Genomic DNA, 19,660 nt, shown 5'->3' on the forward strand with positions numbered 1-19,660 from the left:
ATATATATATATCAGGGAATAATGATTCAGTGCACGCAAATTTTCTGTGGACATGAATTTTCTGCTGTTGAATTATTGCTTTTTACTTGATTTGAAGATTAAAATTTGTGTGCATCGTTTCTGGTAAGAGGGGAAAGATTTTCAATCATAAACATATGTATAAGATTGATGTATCGATCTTTCGTGTTCTTAAGAGAATTGCATTCAGCTGGCCAAAATCCCTTTCACTTGTTTTTTCAACTCTTCAAAGATATTTAATTATGAATGCAAGCAAAGTTAATCAAATGCATAATTTAAAAAAAAAAAAAAAAAAGAAAGATTTTGTTTTTGGTTTTAACTAATCTTTCAGTAAGCGGTTGGGAGACTATTTCTGATGTTTGGACTAGTTATTAATTGGGTACGATTATGTATAAATTTGAATAAAAAATGAGTTTAATAATAATAGTTAAATGAAATATTTATATTTAATATATATTTATTTTATATATTTTAATTAATTTTGTATAAATATTAATCATTATGCAAATCACACTCACACATAAATTAAAAAGAATAAAATTTAACATAATTCAGCGTAAATTTATTCCACCAACTAAATTTACTATTAAAAAAAATAATTATAATTATTAATTCTTTTTCTCACTCCTCAAAATCATTCAAACAAAACTCACTCAATTCGGCCCATCTCTCCACCTTGTAAGCTCTCTACCATGAAATGATTAACTAACTATTTATATATATGAATCACTTAAACCTAATCCTTTCAGGACTCCTAATTATTAAATTTTATAATTTAAATTCCCCTAAACTATCTATTTATCTATTTTTTAATTTTAATTTAACTTAAATTCTAATAAATACAAATATTTAAAATAAAAAAACTTAATTTAAAAAAAAATTATTTTTAAAAAATAAAAATAAGTATAATAATATGAAAATTCAGTAACATTGAAATTATCTCTAAAACTATTAAATTTCAGTGATTTCAGAGTCCATTATACATAAGAAAATACAGTAGGCAGGCTAATATAGGTTTATTAAGCACACATTTAGCTGACCAATGGTTCATGAAACGCAAAGTCACCAAACATAAACAATGGTGAATGACATCACTTATGAGTAAAGCTAACCAAAATCCATATAAAAAAAATTTCTGTGGTCGGTTTAACAAAAAAATTTCATTTTCCCTTTCGGCTTTTATGAGGTGTCTGTATTTATAATTTATCTAGTCTGATAAGATTTATAAAATTTAGAGACTAAAATACATTTATTTTAATTATTTCAAATTTTATATAATAAAATTTTGTGGATAAAATATTATATTGATTAAATTAATAAATTACACAATATAATCTAATTACACTTATTTTTAAATGCCAATGGCATTAATTTTGATTATTATTCAAGAAATACAAAATTTGCACTATATGGTAGCTAATTGGAATTTTAAGAGCAAATGCAAAGGTAAAAAAATCATGATGTAAACTTTCTTTTATTTATATATTTGTCATTTTTTTCTGAGTGTAATTTATTAATTAAGCCAATATAATATTTACCCATAATATCTTACTATAAATCATTAAAAATTATGATAAAATTATATTAACCCTTTTAATTTTTTAAATATGCAAATTCAATAAATTTTTAAATTACAAATATAGACACAATAAGTTTATAATATGATATAAATATTTTAATACAACCATATTTAAAAATTTAGAACATGACATATAAGGAATATGTTAATAAAAATATATTTATTATATTTTATACATATTTATAATATATAATTATTTAAATATAAAATTTGAGTGTTTAAACTATTTTATTATAATTGTTTCAAAAGGTTAATTTGATCATTTAACCTATAATTAACAGTAAATTAAATTAAAATTGAATGGATGGATGGACTATTTTGTTGACGGAACAAAACTTGAAAAATGTAGTTGTTTTAAAATAAAAAATAGGACTAACTTGTAATTTTTGACAAATTTAAAGGACCAACTTAGAATTAAGGGATGAAGTACAAATCTTTAAGCATATAAAAATCCCAGGTCATCACCACTTGGTCAATGACTGCATAGTCAAGCAATTGAACAAACCTCCACTAGGTTTTACTCTCTATCTGGTTGTTCATACCATCAAGAAAGAATCAATAAGCCTGTTCAAATCTCTGAACTGTTGACCCAATAATAACTTGGAAAAGGGCCTTAACATAGTTGTAAAAATGTACAAGCAAAAGAGGAAGCACCATCAACTCCAGAAAAGAGAAGTTCTATCTGGCAAAAAACTAAATTTACATGGTTGAGATAGATAATAATCAGTTGTTTCTGGCAGATATTCTATGCAAATACAATAATAAATGTTCGTATATATCAACGTTTAAAGAGTAGCATGAATGGTATCGAACCTACAACTTATCGACTTTGGATTCTGAATGCTGGTTTCACTCTTCTTAACACAACATCATTGTCTTAAAAATAGAAGTGATGCCACAGCTGAGATTGTCAGCGTCAAAAAACAAGAACTGGGCAAAGCTTGATCTTGCACAGCCTGCGCCATGCACATGACAAAGGGGAAGAAACAAAGAAAAAAAAAATAAGTATTTTGATCTTCAAACATATTCTGAATCAGGTTATAGAGCAAAAACAGATATAACCAGAAATACTTTGTTCCTCTATACATTTTTCAGTTTCTTTCCCTTTTAAACTCGGTTGAAAGATACATAATTTAGAGAATGCTAATCATGAAATAACAACCCATCATACTTATGAACTTTTCAGATTCAAGAGCTCAAATAAGAATGTGAATAAGCATAAAACAATGGTTCACAGCGTCTTGGAAATAACAAAAATCTTTATAAAAAATAGACATCATAACTTATCCACACTGATTTGCATTATGGATTTAACGATTAAGGAAATTATTCAAAAACACAGATTGAAATATCAAGAACATTGACGAGAATGCACGAAAGTTGGGACTCATTTGAGCAAGAATGATGTGGAGTAAAACCATGTATATATCACCTTTACGAAAGCTATTAGCAAACTCTCAATTGTATTATTAAATTCACAAATCTCTTACATTATTAAACTCTCAATTGTATCAGCCGAAATAGAACAATTATATGATTCTTTATCCCAATGGAAAACTAAATCTTATCTTCAAAAATTAAGTTTGATACTAATATCTTGATTTAAGTATATATCATTTTACCACTACTGTTATTGCGTTTATCCAATCACCTTCAATGATGAAAATGACTATTTTAAATTTATGATTTATTTTCCATAATAGAGATCATCATGCATAAATCACCTATTTTTTTTTGGTTTGTGGGGGGGGGGGGGGCGCAGGGGAAGTGGTGCATTTAGTGAATCTATTACTTCTGGACAGGATGCATCTGATAAATTGATACAAGAGAAGCTCAAATTAAATCACTACGTGGGTTGTATTGATAGAAGAGAAGCTCAAATTAAATCACTACGAGGGTTGTAGTTTAGTTACTATGTAATTGTTTGAGAATTAGGTTAGATGACACAACAGAGACAAGGGTGTAGGAGTCTGCAAAGCAAAATGCAAAACTTTTGCTCACAGCAAAGAATAAGATCTACTGCAGGTCTTGATTTCTAGTTTGACCTCAAAAATGACAACCAATAATATATTAAAGGTGCTTAATAAGTTAGGCTCTCAAAATTGGAGGAAAATGTAGTGATATGTTCAACATTCTTATTTGCAAAGCAAGTCCTTGTGGGATTGTTTGTGGCGTCTAAACTAATTATAAACTCCTTTCATCTTTTTGTTTTTTCTCTTGGGAAAATAGGCAGGATAACTGATGAAATGCTGTAATTTAAGGAAAAAATTGCTGACAACTAGTAATTACTAGTAAAACTGTATGCTAATAGAGACAGATTCAGTCAGAAATTAGAATTAGGCCAAGAACTAAAATGAAAAGCTCAGTGTTGAGTTCTCTTAAATTATCATATATATGCCTATCTGAATAACTTCACCAGAGCAAAGCAGCTCAGAATTTTACAGAGTGATACAAAATAAAACTAGTCATGTTGAAGATCATTTTACAAGGAGTAAAGTTCAACTCTGAACAAGACTGCATTAATCAATGCTCGAACCTTCTAGCTTTCCTATATTGTAATCCCTTTTATGGCAGCCCTAAGATTTCATTTATGAAGTCTAACAAGATGAGGTCAAGTGTTGTCAGTCACTCAGTTGGATGAGTTCAGGCATGGCTTTTAAGGGGACTGACATGAATTTTCTGTTGAAAAGTGTGGAAGAAAGGGATTTTAAGCAAGAATTGTCCAAGGCTTCTTCGCAGAGCTTTTCTATGGGCAATGAATTCTGGAATACACACACACACACACACACACACACACATGCTTTAGTATGTTTCAATTTTCAAAAGCACACAGCCGAATCTCTAGCATAAACATAAAATTTGATTCCTGCCCATCCTTATAAGTTTATTCGTATAGGCATCTAAGACATTTTGTCTTTGTTTCTAGGTGCACTCTGTGCTCAAGGAAACACATTTAAATTTACCTTCATATACCTGTGTTTTCACACCTTATGTTAAAACCCAAAAAAAAATTAGGTAATTGGAATAAAAAAAATAAAAAAAAATCACCAACATCATGGCAAGACATAATAAAAATGAAGACATATGATAACCTTAATTTTTTTTACCCAATGCCAATGGATCATTTTGAAGGCTTAACCATTCAAAATGACATTTCACTACTTTCCAAGCCTCATACCTTCATAGACAAATGCAATGAATCGGCAGATGAAGATTTAAGTCCATGAAACCCAATATCATATGAAATGCTCCCATCAGCCTTGAACAGTCCATAATTCCTCTCAGAAGTCGCCCCAGGTTTCAAATCCTCATTAAATACTGCAAAAATATATGCCTTTACCACAATTTTTGGCCTGAGAGGAGTACCTTTCTTTTTTGCAAGCCTTTTACGCAGGTTATAATTATATGTTCTTGCATTATCAGCTGTTGCAGCAGCTTCATTATCATCTCCATGTGAAGCCCAGCCTGTTTCAGTAACTATGACTTCCATCTTCTTATATCCGGCATCTTCTAATGCAGCATACACTGCATCAATCTGAGCATCAAGCATGTTATCATAATGCAGATCAGTTTTTGGATCATAAATACCCTGAGTTTTCTGAAAAAGAGCATAATTAACATCAATATTCTCTGGGTCACTCATATAGGCCAGGAATGGATAAGCATTCAAGCAGAATGGCGAGCCAATCTGAGAGAAGAACTCCAAGAGTGGCTTCATGTATTGAACAACATTGTCTCTGAATACACACGAAGACGGTGGATAGGAATTAGCAAAAACAGCTTGTGAATGAGCAGTAGTAATCTGAACTACATCAGCTAAATGAAGCTTTTTTAAGGCATTGTAAACATTTTTAATCGCACCCAAAAGAGCTCCCCAGAGTTCATAATCACTTCCTCCCAAAACTTCATTCCCTACAGCAATACCACAAATACTTGTCTTGGGGAGAAAAGCCTGCACATTTTCTTTAACCCAAGTCATGGCATGGCTTGCATTAACACTCATTTCTTTCACGTAGTCATTTGGAAGCCCAACCACAAGTTCAAGCCCAGTCCCACTAAATGCTTTGAGAACACTATGATCAGCATCATAGATCCGAACGTTCCTTATCTTTGCTGCCCTGAGAAGGGTAACAACTTCATCAGGTGAAGGGATGTTATCAGCAATTCTTCCATAATTTATTCCATATGTTCCAGTAAATGCTTGCACCATTGGAGATGCTGCAGGAATAAAAAATAGAAAGGGAGAAGGATAACTCGATTAAACAAGCTATCATTTGTCTATAGCCACAAAAAGCAGGTAAAAACAAAACAGAACAGCAAAAAAATTCTCTTGCCAGTCCCAGATGATGGTAATTATGCTCTGTGACTTCACTAAATATAGTGGTCCTTGTATGTTTGGGAGAGAAGAAATGTTGCTTCTTTTGCCTATTTTCAAAATATTCATAACAGTTCTTAAGAAGAAGCAAACATATTCCTCATCTTTGATGTATCATTTTTCTCATGCAAAACTACAACATTACAAACTAATGAGTTGAAGAATAAAAAGATGAGTTGCAAGAAACATATTCCTCACCTTTGACGTATCATTTTCCTCATCTTTTTTTGGCTTAGCAAAGCAGGATGGTTGAAGTGGAAATGTGCCACGGGAGTTTTATGTGATCACAAGATTCCCAATAAGTTGAAAGGAAAATTTTACCGTATAGCCATACGTGAGTGTTGGCACTGAAGGAGTCGTATGTGTTTAAGATAAGATAAGAGTTGCGGAGATGGAGATGAGAATGTTAAGGTAGATGAGTGGCCATACTAGACTAAATAAAGTCCGTAAGGAGAGTATTAGAGAAAAGATAGGAGTGGTATCAATTGAGGATAAGTCGACAGAAGGAAGATTGATTAAGGTGATTTGGTCATATGAACTGTAGACATACAGAGGCTCTAGTTAGACAAGTAGAGCACATTAGGGTAGACCTAAACTGACACGGAGAAGAGTCGGAGAAGAGTAGTACAACATGACATAGAAGCATTACACATTCCCGAGGAGAAATAGAATCCATATAGCCAACCCCAAATTTTTTGTATAAAGGTTTAGTTGAGTTGAGTTAAGTAAAAACTAATGAGTTGCAAGAAAGATAAATAAAAATATGAGTTGAAGAATATTACAGTACAACTCTACAACATTTACTCAGATAGTTGAAATATGGGAAAAGATAAGAAACTAAAGATCTATGCAAACCATAAAACACAATGGGAAATTCTGTGACAGTGATCATCTATAGACATGAAGCAGTAGTAAGCAAACTTCTTTTAAGCCGTTTGCTTAGCAACCAAAGGTTTGATCCACCAAAGAATTGAGGTATTACCATTCTAAGAAAAGCAAGAAAAATTCCATATAATTTGATTTTCTTGTGTTTATTAATTTATTTTCAAAAACAATAACAAGACCTACAGCCTGAAGCAACCATAAAAAGGGAAAAGAAAAACAAACAATATCCAAGTCTTCTAGTTGACTATAGTCAGCACACTTTACAGCCCCAAAACAATATGAGCAACCATGAAAAACAAACAATATAAAGTCTTGTAATTGACTGTAGTCAGCATACTTTCAAATAATAGAAAATTAAAAGCAATTAAAAGAAACTGATCACTAAAAACAATTAACAGAAACTAATACCGAATCCAAATTCCCTTCAATCCAGCAAACACTGGGATCAAAACATGTAAGATAGAAACAAGATGCACACAACATAACCGTTACAAATTAACTGAAAAACCAAAATTCCAACAAGCAAAAGTAAAGATAAGAGAAGAGAGCAAGTACCAATCGGAGCAAAGAAGAGCAAGAAGATAAACAAGAACCAATGGACACTTTTCATTGCCTTGGTAAAGAAAGAATCATCAAATCTTTTTGGCAAAGATCCAGATGTGAATAAAAACCTCCTAGACAGCAACTGTCATGATGCTTCTTGTTCTTCTTCTTCTTCTTCCACTGCTGGCATTCCATAACACATCCAAAAAAAAATCCTCTTTCTCATTTTGGACATGCACAAGTTCCAACTTTACTTCTACCCATCGATTGCTCTTTGTCTTTCTTTCCCAGTTCGTATAAGAGTCAAAAGTTTCGACACAAATCTGAGTAAAAAATGTCTTGGCATATGCAGACCAGTTGAAAGGAGAAATTTTGGCGGTCGCTTTCTGTGGGAGAGAGTGCCGACTTGGCAGGGAGGACTGAGGAGGGAAGGGGAAACAGGGGGCGCTTGGTCATTTAGTTTCTATTTCTTTGATTTTTTTATTTTATTTTATTTTTCTTGACAATTAATTATATTTAAATTCAGCAACAGAAAGCTTAAGTTAATATAAAAATAAATTTATTGATCGTTAAATTGAATAATTATATATATATATATTTATATATTGAATATATTTTTTAATTAATTATATATATTTTATATAAATATTTAATTTAGTAATTATTAAATTTGTTTTCACATTTTGGGGTTATTTGTAGATGTTGCTATTGGTTGGCGTTAACTTGTCTATTTCAACTTTAAGCTCTACAATTGTCCCTTTGCAATTTTTTCTTCTTTTCTTTTTTCCAGCCCCACGCGCTCTCTTTCTCAATTGCACGCTCCGTGCAGGAGGCGTAATGGAGGAGAGTATTTTTTGGGTACAAAGAAAATATATTTTTAAAACTAAAATTTTAAATCTTATTTGTGTTATTAAGGTTGATTACGTTTTTAAATTTTATATTCAAATAACTTGAAACTACACATGCACTTACTATAGCCATCACTATTGCCATACATGAGCTCTCTCATTCTAATTATGTTAACGAGTTAAGCTTAATCTATATACGAAGATTAACTATTATTCTTAAATACGAATTTATCTTACTCGGTTTATAATCATGGCTAGCGAACTAACTAGAGACCAAGGACTATCATTGATAGCCTATTCATCCACACATATATATAAACCCTAAATTATCCCCAAAATGGTCGATTACAAACATAAGCGAATAATTATACCACATAATCAATATATCAATAATAAGTAACTAATTGTACATATGTAACATCTTCATGCACAGTCATAACAATCATATAATAATATTGAAATTACAAAAATAATTAATATCCAATTTATAAAATTATTGATTCAATAACTACTAGTCTTATTTTTAAAAGGATAAAAAAATTATTAAAAAAAATCTACAAATTAAAAGAAATCAAAAGAGTATGTACAAATTAATGAACTTTTGGCACAAAAGGTCATAAGCAGACAAATGTGACTCAGCATAGGCAATTTGAAAAGAATATGCATTAATTTTGTATCTTTGGTAGGTTGATATTCTGATTTATGGAGAAAGAAAGAAAGAAAGAAAGAAAGTGACTCTTAAAAAGAGATTGAGAACAAGAATAATTAATGCCCTATTACTGTTGGTGGATTCCATTTAATAGAATCATCAATCTTAATTTCTTCATTATCATTATTTTTTGGTTTAAAAAAATAGAAACATAAATTATAAAAATTACCCTAAAATCCATCCATTCTATTTTAATTTTTACAGTATTTGAAGCACAAAATTATTAATATAAGAATGGTATAGGTCCAGTTGACTGCAACCTTCTACTTGTAAAGAGAATCATTTTGTCAACATCCAAATTAATTATTCTAATTCCTGCCTACTGGCTAATTTCAATCAAAGTTCTAATTTCTTGTGAATAGCATAATGATAATAACTTAAAACATAAGTCTTGTGAGTTCTAACTACTTAATTTAATTTGTCCAATTAATCATATGGGTTTGGAATTCCAAATACAAGAAAAGAGGAAAAGTATATGGAAGACTAATTGAAGCTCTGAAAGAGAAGAGGAAAATGACAAAGTGGAGGTGGAGAATGGAGGGTGGAGATCCTTTTGGTTGTTGGTTATGCCATAAAGTGAGGAAAGCTCAGCTCTAAATTAACATTGTCTCCTATTGCAAGTAATTATGGGAAAATGGTCATAAAAATTTTAAATTTTACACATTTTATAACTATATTCTAATTTTTTTTTTTAATAATTGCACACTGAATTATTGATAACAGTGCAATTATACCTTAACGTTTACCACACCTCTAGAAATTAATAAAATTATCATTTCAGTAGTGCCTCAATTTATTAAAAAATTTACCAAAATGCCATTGTAAATCATAGCTGAGGTGATAATTTTGTTTATTTTTAACTGTGTGATTAACAGCAGAATACAATTGCACTATTATCAATAGTTTAGAGTGCAATAATAATAATAATAATAATAATAATAATAATAATAATAATTTAGAGTGCAATTATAAAAAGAGTAAAACCTTCTTTATACTTCTAATTTTTCTTAAAAAAAAGTTTTTCAATTTTTTAACGTTTTATACTATAAAATAAACATCTAATCACTGAATTATTTATTTAATGGCATAAAATAATTGTGCTATGTGTGTGAACTAATAAAAGGAAAGTCAGCCTTACAGTGCAAGTGATGAGCAATTCAAACCCTGAAATGGAAACTGTTTTACTAGTGTATCGATATTTGATGCATCTGACTTAAAAGATCTCCCTTTAGAGCTGGCTTGGAGTTGTTAAATTGTGCTTGGTTATTAAGGTAACTGTGATGATATTGCAAAGTTGCAGTGGTGGACCTCTTTTAGCTTTTTGCCTTACCAACTGCTATTTTCCATCTAATGGAATCTATCTTTGCATCACTTGCTTTTTAAATCCATATAAAATTATTTATTAATGGTGTTCTCTCTTTGGATGAAAATGGACGTGGATGGAGCAAGTTACACTTCGTCCGTCATCACACTTCATAACTTAGCAGCTGGAGAAAGTAGCCATTCTGCAGACTTCAAGCGTCTCCAGTTCATTGGGGCAGATTGCTCATTTTAGGCTTCATGATATAAAAGATGATCCAAATAAAGAAAGAAAAAAAAATGAAGAAAGAAAATGTTGTATTGAAATAAGGGTCCAAGGAAATTGAAGAATTGTCTTAAGAAAAGAAAAAGGATAGATGACTATAATACCCTTAGACATTTGAAAATGACTGGATCAGATTGCAGAATCCAGCAACCTTATCCTCTTAAAAGGCTTGGCAAAGTATCAATACCTCTGATTTTTCCACCCAGAAACTACCAGAAAAATAAAGAAAAAGATAGAAGAAAAACCAAGAAATGGCAACAACATTTCTTTCAACTGCAAACTCCTTTCTCTCTTCCTCCTCCTCCTCCTCATCATCTTTATCTTCACTAGCAGCAACTGTATTCTTTTGTCCAAAAAAGAACAATGCCAGGAGACAGCTGACATTTTGCAGAACTTTTAGTGAGTCTCCATCACCACCTTCTCTAGTTTTAACCAAAAGAAGCCTCTCTATTTCCTTCATCACCAGCTTCGTCATCTCATTGGCTAGCAGGAGCAATTCCAGTAGTGCCAATGCAGCTATATTGGAAGCTGATGATGATGAAGAACTATTGGAGAGAGTGAAGAGAGACAGAAAGAAGAGGATTGAAAGACAAGGTGTCATTAGTTCATCTAACAAGGAAACAGGTTCAATCTCAAGCAGAACCCACAATGTCCATGTATAATTTGGATGAACCCATATTTTCTTTTTCTCTTGATTGAGTTTATATTGAATGTTCTTCATGTTCTAATTGCAATTTGGTTGTTTATCTAAATTAGCTAATTACTAAAATATATGGTATTTCTATTATGGAACTATGCAGAAATGTAGCTTAGCTATTAGTTTCTTGGGTGGTGCTTAACTCTCTAATTGACATTTAATAAAAATATGTTTTGATATTGCACATGTCGATTCGGAGGCATTTTTGCTCTAATTGGGAGGAAATGCCTGTAAAAAGGAATGGAAGCATCAATGAAGATGCCAGAGACCTCATGAATGGGTTCTGTTATGCTAAAATGGTTACTTCATTTGAATGTCCAGTGTCGTCGGCCTAAACGTCCTGAGATCATACTTCATGAATTCAAACTGTGCAATTAAATTTTCTTAATTTGGTTTTATTCCCTCTCAGAAAATAATTTATGTACCTTTCCTGCTATATTGTCAACTTCATCTAAAATCATGCTTCTATGACACTCTTTTTAACTCTATAAAATGAAATCTGCTGAAGGGTATTTACAGGATCTAGTTTACAAGCTGAGCAAAGTAGGTCAAGCCATAGAAAACAATGATCTATCAACAGCTAGTTCAGTTCTTGGGGGAAGCACCAATTCAGATTGGGTCCAAAAGGCTAATATAGCTTTCTCCAAGGTAAGCATCGATTAATACTGCTCTTTCATTTAATAATCTGCACAAGCACTGTTGATATTTCCACAGAAAAACTACTCACTGCCAATGATGTTCTAGCTTTTTGCATTGAAAAATGATTTGTTGAATGAGAAGCATTTTGTAAAATTCATTTTATAAAATTCATTTTATATAATATAAATATTGGCTTAATTTATTAGCTTCTGATTGCTTGCTTTTATGTCTTTTGTCAACAGCTAAGCTCTGGTCCTGAGGAGAAGACTCAGGTGGATACATTCAATTCATCTCTAGCTTCATTGATTTCATCAGGTGGGTTATCTTTTCACACTCCTTTATGCCTTTCATTTCCATGAACATGAGGCACCTGAAAAACCCTTATTTTCTGTGCAACGCCTGGCGATGTCCATGTCCAGGTCTTTCAGAATCCTGAAGAATGCAATATTTGTATAGCCATATAATGGATGTTGCGTAACTTAATGATGCTTTTTTACTTTGCAGTTACTAGCAATGACATTGAATCCTCCAAAATTGCTTTTGTGTCATCTGCAACCGCATTCGAGAAATGGACAACCTTGACAGGGCTGGTCGGACAGCTCAAAGGGCTTTAGTTAGGTGGCCGGATTATGTTTTTCCTGTTCGTAAATATCCTTTCTTCTTTCGATGTTCCGAGTTTCATTCCTTGCACAACCTTGTTCATATTGTTTGATCCTTTGTTGATTTTTCGTGTGGTTATGAGTGGTTCCTTGAACTGGAGACCATCTGGCTACTTTGCTCACACGAGTTGTAGTTCTTTCCTCAATCCTCTTGAGCTTCGGTTACACCTAATAACATTTCTTCTTCTTTTCTGCTGTTTTATTTCAGAGAAAAAAATAGCAATCATGGGAAACATTTTAAAGGTTCTCGTAGATTAATTATTACAATTATGACTCAAAATTCTAGTGGAATTTGAAAAGAGATATTTTCTTATAAAAAACAGAACTCTTATTTTAGCGTTACTCTTAAATTGAGTGAGACTCCTAATTAAATTAAAATTGAAGGAATTAACACTATAAATTAAAATTGAAGGAATTAACACTATAAATAGGAGAATAGTGAAAAAAGTTAATTGCAGAGAGGGGCATCGCCCATTAATGAGAGGCAAAGGGCATAGAATTCAAGAGAAAAAGAATTCATGTCTATTGATGAAGGGGCTTTTGCCTATGTAATTGCCTAGAGAAGACTAAGAGGGATTAACTAATATATTTACTATGAATAGATTATAAGTGACTAACTAATATACATACTATAAGTAATTTGGGTGTAACTGAATTTATGGATAGCATAGTTTTGAGCTTGTAATTGATGATTTATTATTATTGATAATGGAAACCGTGGATGTGGCCCTATATGAAGAGGGTGAACCACGTAAATATTGATGTTTTATATGATTGCTTTATTTCTTTGTAGTTTACACATTTTTGCAGCGCACAACAAATTAGTATCAGATCTTGATGAGTTTAATTGAAGGTGGAGCTGTTGCGACAGGTAGAAATAAAGTAAGATACACCCAAGATGAAAATTGAAGAATGGAGATTTGAAAGATTGAAGCTCAAGTATGGAGATTTAATGATTTGATGACACTCAAGAATTTGAGATATGCAATGGTTGATAGATTTTGAGTCAAGGTAGAGATGGTTAGAATTATGAATCAAAATCCTAGTGGAATTTGGAGAGAGACCTTTTTCTATATAGAGGTAGAACTCTTATTTTAGCTTTATCCCTAAATTGAGTGGAACTCCTAATCAAATTAGTATGGAGGAATTAATAATATAAATAGGAGAATGATGGAAAATGTTATTTGAATTTCAGCTCATAAAGTAATGTTGTGACCCATTGCAGAGAGAAACTTTAGCAATTGTTGAGAATTTGACTTTGCCCATTGATAAGGGGCTCATGACCATTGCTATTCCATGGAAAGAAAGGGGTTTTGGCCTAAGGTGGAGAAAGGGCATAGAATTCAAGAGGAAAGAATTCTTGTCCATTGATGAGAGGGCTCTTACCCATATAGTTGAAGACACATTTTATAGTATAATGTTATAATAGTAAATATATTGGGTTATGTCTAGAGGAGACTGGGAATGGCTAACTAATATATTTATTATGAACAGCTTGATATAGTATGAGTTCTCTTAGGTTTAATTGAGTTTATAAGTAATATACTTTTAAAGTTGTAATTAATTTATTATTGTTGATAATGAAAGATGACATATCCATGGATGTAACCCTATGTAAATAGAGTAAATTACGCAAATATTAGTGTTTTGTATATTTATTTCATTTCTTTATAGTTTACACGATTTCACGGTGCACAACATTAATTAAAAGACGCAATAACATCTCTGGTAGCTTAACAGGACAGTAGACCATTGATAGCTTAACAGCACCATTTAAGATAATCAAACTGCCAAACTCTCAAAATGTTTCTAGTACCATCTCTGATAAACTGGAATCTTTGGCAGTCAATGGCAAAGTTTAAAAGATAAAGAAGCTGAAAATGATCAACCACACCAAAGAACAAGGAGCTTTTTATATACCATCTCATAGAATCTCTAAAAGGAACTTATTACTACATAACCGCTTAATGACATTACAATACCATTATCTAACATCATACTTTTACAATGGCTATTGCATATACTTTGAAGGTCAGCAATAAGAGCTCTTACATTACACATATAACCTATGGCTCTTTTAAAGCAATATCTGAATTAACAATCAAATAGCTATCTATTAAAACATTAAAACTACAGTCATCCAACGGACTAAGCACTTTACAAAGGTCAGAAAGGGGTTAGAAGAAGCCGGCGTCGAATTACTCTTTTTGATGTGCCACCTCAAGGCTTAAACTTACATGGCCCCATTGCCACTTATCCCATTCTCAATCACCTCTCCTTGCACCTTCTCATTCATCTCATCAATACCTATACAATCTCATTATTGTCATTTGCTGCTTATTTATCCTTGATCGCTCCTTCAGGCTCAGGAATGCTTCTGCTAGGTTTCTTTTTGTTCTCTCCTTCAGCTTCACACTTATCCTTACTGATGACCGTATCAGCTTTATCTTGTTCCCCAGACCCATATTCTTTGCAAGCCTCAACCAGTGGTTGCATATCCTTCTCTTGAACTTTTTCATCCTCTATATTTTCCTTCTTATTTTCAGATATTCCTGAACCATCAGATGTCCCTTTGGAGAGCCAATGCTCTACTTCACCCTTCCCCTCTTCGGTTTTATCAGATTTATCAACATTCTGTTCAACTTTAGCTTCTTCAGTAGAAGTTGCTTCTGTTTTAGCATCACTTTCTTGGGGTTTGTCTTTATTATCTTCCTGATTTCCTTTCACATCCTCCTTTGCAGCTTTCACATCTGTTTCATCCTTTCCAGTTTTCCCAGCTTCCTGCATTTGAATTTGTTTTGTCTCTTCAGCTCCTGTTGAAGTTTCTGTTTCTTTGGCCTCCTTTTTAGAAGCTGATGACTTCCTGCTTCGTTTCTTTGGGGGTTCAATTTCAGGAGTTGGAGCTGCCTTTGCCTTCTCACTAATCCTTGCTGATCGTCTAGGGGTTTCGCCAGTGCCCCAGTCAAACTCAGATGCAGCTGGACCGCCAGGGTGTGCTTTGAGATATTGTTCCAACTGTCTTCTACCTGTGATTTCCTCCCCAGTTGGGGCAGTGAATATGATTTCATTTTTCTTAGGGGTCCCACTCTTCTTGGGCAAAAACTGCACATTAACATAAATCATCAAGTTGTGGACTCCATTGACCAGAAAAGAAAGTCAAAAATGGCACAGAAAACGTGCAATTTTAAGGAACTTTCAAATCTGGAAATTTCTAATCATGAAATAGCCAAATACAGCCAACTATACAGAGCCTTCATAGAAAAATCAAAGTACAAGAAATTCCATTCTATAATTATAATATCATAACCACTAATAGGGATCAAATCCTGTTATTAAACAAACTTTTTAAGTCATTATAGGCTCAAAAACAATCTGATTCAGCTACTTGCCTGACTTTTGATCAGAAAGTCAATGTGTTAACTTGGAAAAAAAAAAAATCCTAACCTCATTCAACATTCATTCATCAGACAACAGAAAACCACAGCGTCCAAGATATTTAATACAAATCATCCAGTCAGGCAAAGTAATCAGCTTTTGCATAATTCACTAAATATGGGAAAGGATAAAATGAGTGTGGCTAATTGCAAGACTAGCCTACAATTTGATCTGCTAGAATACAAGGTTTGAATGCCAAGAATTAGCAGATATAAAACCAGCAGTTTTATGAAGGGAGTCCTCTAAGATGATTAAGAAAGTCCCTTTACTACTCTTCTTGCTTCTTGTAATGCCAATGAATGACAAGATGGAATAAGTCCTATAAAATGCTTGATAATGTGATGCCTGCCATGACACAAGGTGATGTACCTCATGTGGAAGTCAATAAAAGGAAAGGGACTAAAAAAAAACCATCTCTTGCCCAGTGAAAGTGAAGATGAGATTCAAGAATTCCACATATGGATACAGCCTACATAACTAACAATGAAATATATAGCTGAAATCAATAAGTTCAAGAGAACAATGGAGTTGTTATTGTTGTTCAGTACAATGAAACACATATTTACAACATGTTATAAGTTAAGAGCTTTTATCAGCAACCTTATGCCAAAGAAAACACAAGATCTTAATATATATATATATATATATATATATATATATATATATATATATATATAAGTTGTGCCTACAAAATGTTACAAGTCTGCTTTTGAAGATAAAAGGAAATCAGATAAATCAAAAACAATATTATAACCTACAGAAGTTATGCAACAGTCTAGCACACCAAGGTTTTGAAAAGAACTTGAAATTCCATCCCATCAATATGAATCCATAATTTTTTGGCTCCTCAAATTTTGGCAAGGAGAGAAAGTCCTTTGCATATTCCATCCATATAAAAATGATCCCTCCTTGCTTTTTGTTTTTTTTTTTTTAAAAATAATATCTTGCTCCCAGAAATGGCTAGTATCACAAAGCAAAGCTCATCTCTCTATCAAAACAAGCTCATATTTGAACATGAATGCCTTTTTTCCAGGCCACAAACCACCGGCCATATAAAACAAACAATGGCACTACATAAACCATACTAACTTAATCCCTTCCAAATGACGGCTTGACAACACAATGAACAAGTTCACTGCATGTCAAGAAACAACCCATTTACCATTTAAAATTCTAAAATTATTTTGAGAAACATGTCAACAAAATCCAAATGTTAGGGAAAATTTTGATGTGACAAAACTTGGGAGATTATTTACTTCTGAAATATATCAAGTTAAGGATCAAAGCTTAACACCACAAAAAATTTATTGCAAATTGTTAGGAAATAAGAAAAAAGCAAGACACTAATTCAGGCATAAAAAGGGTTTCATTAAATTGCAAAGCCAAGCATAAGTGAGAACCTTTCTAAGACATACATATGTATTCTAATTTCATAAACCCAACAGATTTTTCCCATGAAAGAGAACTGAATCCATAAAATGCCTAACCTCAACAGATTTTTCTCACAAGAGCTTCTTTCATAAGAAATAGGAGAGAAATGTCTTGTAGTTCATGGAGAATAAAAGTAACGATAACTGTGTTGTAGAGCAAATAAAAGAGGAAAGAGAAGGTCCTATCCAACAAAATGGTTATATAGTCCAAAAAAAGAGCCCAAAAAAAAAATTAAAATTAAAAAAAAGAACGCATTTATAAATTCGGAAGTGTAAATTATGGCTACTCAAAATAGTTTGAAATGACAATTTTCTCATGTCTAGATTCTAAACCCAAAAGCAGTTACTGCATTGATTGATTGCAAGTACAGAGAAATCATAATATTCTGGTAATGAATGGAATGAGTTAGCAGAGCTACACTGCAAAAAGTTGCCACATTTAAAGTTTCTATAATCGCACAACTTAAAATTTACAGTTTGTGTTTCCATAATGGACATAAAAACAGATAAAAAAAAAAAACATTCACATTGAAAAAGAAACAGCACAACTTGGAGATACTGCTAAAATATTACTACTATCTTTTTTTTTTTAAAAAAAATAAAGGGGCACAAAGCAACAAGCAAAGGTTCATAAAACTGCTACAAGCCCCGTATCCAACTATGAAAAAGAAACCCCAAATTTCCCGAAAACACTAACTGACAAGACCTCTGAAGCCTTACAATTATATCTTGAAAAAAAAAAACAACTGAAATCAATAAATTGACTTAAAAAATCAACATAATTTCCAGCTTATGGAGCAAATTAATAAAAGCAAACCCAAAAGAAGCAATTCTACAAAAAAAAAAAAAAAGGATAGAAACTCACAATAAATTCAAGCAATTTTAGCGAAATTAAGCACAAGTACCACAAAATTAATGGGGAAAAAAAACGAAGGCAAATTGTATCTCAAAAAGTACCCACCAAGTAACAGTAAAAGAGAGAGAGAGAGAGAGAGAGAGAGAGAGAAGGACCTTCTTTTTCCATCCAGGAGGAGCAGGAAGGTCCAAAGAGAAATCCTCCTCTTTTGTAGAAGTATCCTTCTCCGCTGAACTAGCCATTTCACCTATACCAAATTCAAAAATCTTCAACTACAATTTCATAAACATCCATAATTAGCAAGCAGAGCAAGCTCTGGAGAGAGAGAGAGAGAGAGAAAGGTCACCAGAAAATAAATAAATAAAAATTAAATACTTGCACATGTGAGCAGAGCACAGCAGGAATTTTGTCCGCCCTATTAACCAGCTGACACCCGTCGTTTGATCTTATTCCTATATTAAGATTTTGGTCCACTTTCCTTTCATCTGATGACCAATTGTTTTTGAATTGGGTATTCTCGATGCATCACAGTGCCACGTGAGAACGACACCTGTTGCCTTTTCCACTACTCAACGGTTGTGATCACTCCGGTCATTGTGTCGATACTTATAAATAATAGTACCATCAGTGTTAAAATTAAAAAAAAAAAAAGGTTAAATATTGGTTATTATTATTAACTATTTATATAATAATTTAAAATAAAAATATTTAATGTAAATAAATAATAAATTAATTACTAAACATAAAATAGTGGTATTAATTTAAGAACAAAATAATTTTAATAGAATTTTATTGATGATAATTTTATTTAATAATATTAATTATTTTAATAATCGTTGAGATATCAGTGATTAATAATTAATTATTTATATAATAATTTAAAATAAAAATATTTAATAAAAATAATTATTAAATTGATTATTAAATATAAAAATAATAAATATTATTTTATTAACTTTAATCAAATATTTTTTTAACTTCTAAAATTTAAAAGATAATTTTTTATGAATTACTTCTTCGATTTTTAAATATTATTATAAATATTATATTTTTAGATAATATAAATAAGGGTAATAATATTTTGTTTATTACTTTAAAAGTTATTATTGAACGTGAATGGATAAATGTATATTAATTAAATCACTTAATTAATTAAAATTTTATAAAATAATGTTAGATGTTTAAGTTTTTCATTAAAAATAAAAAAATGTTTTGTAAAGAAAAATGTGAGATTTTTATATAAAAATAAATATAATTATTTTTAATTAAATATTTATTATAAAATTTAGATCAATTAAAATATAATAAATATATCAACTCTTCATAAATCCCATATAAACTTTTTGAAAAACATTCAAGTCATTCTTGAGACTCAAATTTGGGGCAGTAGAAAATGGCAGTC

The 19,660-nt window shown here is 31.6% G+C and overlaps 3 protein-coding genes across 7 annotated transcripts; 1 reads left to right on the plus strand and 2 right to left on the minus strand.

Moving 5' to 3' along the window:
* Nucleotides 1-2,145: 2,145 nt before the first annotated feature.
* Nucleotides 2,146-7,850, minus strand: LOC110648105 (glucan endo-1,3-beta-glucosidase 11). Of its 3 annotated transcripts, none has more exons than XR_002493525.2 (4): nucleotides 7,413-7,850; nucleotides 4,776-5,815; nucleotides 2,411-2,553; nucleotides 2,146-2,279 (listed from the first exon to the last, which is right to left on the minus strand). XR_002493525.2 is itself a non-coding variant. In XM_021802228.2 (3 exons), exons 1-3 carry the CDS (start codon nucleotides 7,465-7,467, stop codon nucleotides 2,467-2,469), a joined length of 1,182 nt encoding a protein of 393 aa, XP_021657920.1. In that variant the 5' UTR covers nucleotides 7,468-7,849; the 3' UTR covers nucleotides 2,146-2,466. The 3 variants fall into 3 exon arrangements, 1 of the variants encoding a protein (XP_021657920.1); XR_002493524.2 differs by having other exon boundaries at nucleotides 2,146-2,290; XM_021802228.2 differs by having other exon boundaries at nucleotides 2,146-2,553; nucleotides 7,413-7,849.
* Nucleotides 7,851-10,722: 2,872 nt separating this feature from the next.
* LOC110648104 (thylakoid lumenal 16.5 kDa protein, chloroplastic) lies at nucleotides 10,723-12,739 on the plus strand. 2 transcript variants are annotated; one of them, XM_021802224.2, is made up of 4 exons: nucleotides 10,723-11,198; nucleotides 11,759-11,887; nucleotides 12,121-12,193; nucleotides 12,383-12,739. In XM_021802224.2, exons 1-4 carry the CDS (start codon nucleotides 10,794-10,796, stop codon nucleotides 12,490-12,492), a joined length of 717 nt encoding a protein of 238 aa, XP_021657916.2. In that variant the 5' UTR covers nucleotides 10,723-10,793; the 3' UTR covers nucleotides 12,493-12,739. The 2 variants fall into 2 exon arrangements, with proteins under 2 accessions (XP_021657916.2, XP_021657918.2); XM_021802226.2 differs by having other exon boundaries at nucleotides 10,725-11,166; nucleotides 11,748-11,887.
* A 1,679-nt stretch (nucleotides 12,740-14,418) lies between these two features.
* On the minus strand, nucleotides 14,419-18,727 carry LOC110648103 (methyl-CpG-binding domain-containing protein 11). Of its 2 annotated transcripts, none has more exons than XM_021802222.2 (3): nucleotides 18,605-18,727; nucleotides 18,414-18,505; nucleotides 14,419-15,639 (listed from the first exon to the last, which is right to left on the minus strand). In XM_021802222.2, exons 1-3 carry the CDS (start codon nucleotides 18,639-18,641, stop codon nucleotides 14,875-14,877), a joined length of 894 nt encoding a protein of 297 aa, XP_021657914.2. In that variant the 5' UTR covers nucleotides 18,642-18,727; the 3' UTR covers nucleotides 14,419-14,874. The 2 variants fall into 2 exon arrangements, with proteins under 2 accessions (XP_021657914.2, XP_021657915.2); XM_021802223.2 differs by having other exon boundaries at nucleotides 18,634-18,693.
* Nucleotides 18,728-19,660: the final 933 nt, after the last annotated feature.

Source organism: Hevea brasiliensis, chromosome 13 (assembly GCF_030052815.1).
Source record: "Hevea brasiliensis isolate MT/VB/25A 57/8 chromosome 13, ASM3005281v1, whole genome shotgun sequence".
Lineage (NCBI taxonomy): Eukaryota > Viridiplantae > Streptophyta > Magnoliopsida > Malpighiales > Euphorbiaceae > Hevea > Hevea brasiliensis.

Bases quoted from the DNA above. Each gene is read 5' to 3' on its own strand.
- LOC110648105 (XM_021802228.2), bottom strand. From the start codon at position 7,467: ATGAAAAGTGTCCATTGGTTCTTGTTTATCTTCTTGCTCTTCTTTGCT. The intron at 5,816-7,412 runs GTACTTGCTCTC...TTATTCCTGCAG, and splicing joins GCTCTTCTTTGCTCCGATTG to CATCTCCAATGGTGCAAGCA. The intron at 2,554-4,775 runs GTATGAGGCTTG...TGCATGGCGCAG, and splicing joins CATTGCATTTGTCTATGAAG to GCTGTGCAAGATCAAGCTTT.
- LOC110648104 (XM_021802224.2), top strand. From the start codon at position 10,794: ATGGCAACAACATTTCTTTCAACTGCAAACTCCTTTCTCTCTTCCTCC. The intron at 11,199-11,758 runs GTATAATTTGGA...GGGTATTTACAG, and splicing joins GCAGAACCCACAATGTCCAT to GATCTAGTTTACAAGCTGAG. The intron at 12,194-12,382 runs GTGGGTTATCTT...TTTACTTTGCAG, and splicing joins AGCTTCATTGATTTCATCAG to TTACTAGCAATGACATTGAA.
- LOC110648103 (XM_021802222.2), bottom strand. From the start codon at position 18,641: ATGTGCAAGTATTTAATTTTTATTTATTTATTTTCTG. The intron at 18,506-18,604 runs GTGACCTTTCTC...AATTTGGTATAG, and splicing joins TTTTATTTATTTATTTTCTG to GTGAAATGGCTAGTTCAGCG. The intron at 15,640-18,413 runs GTCCTTCTCTCT...GTTAATGTGCAG, and splicing joins CTCCTGGATGGAAAAAGAAG to TTTTTGCCCAAGAAGAGTGG.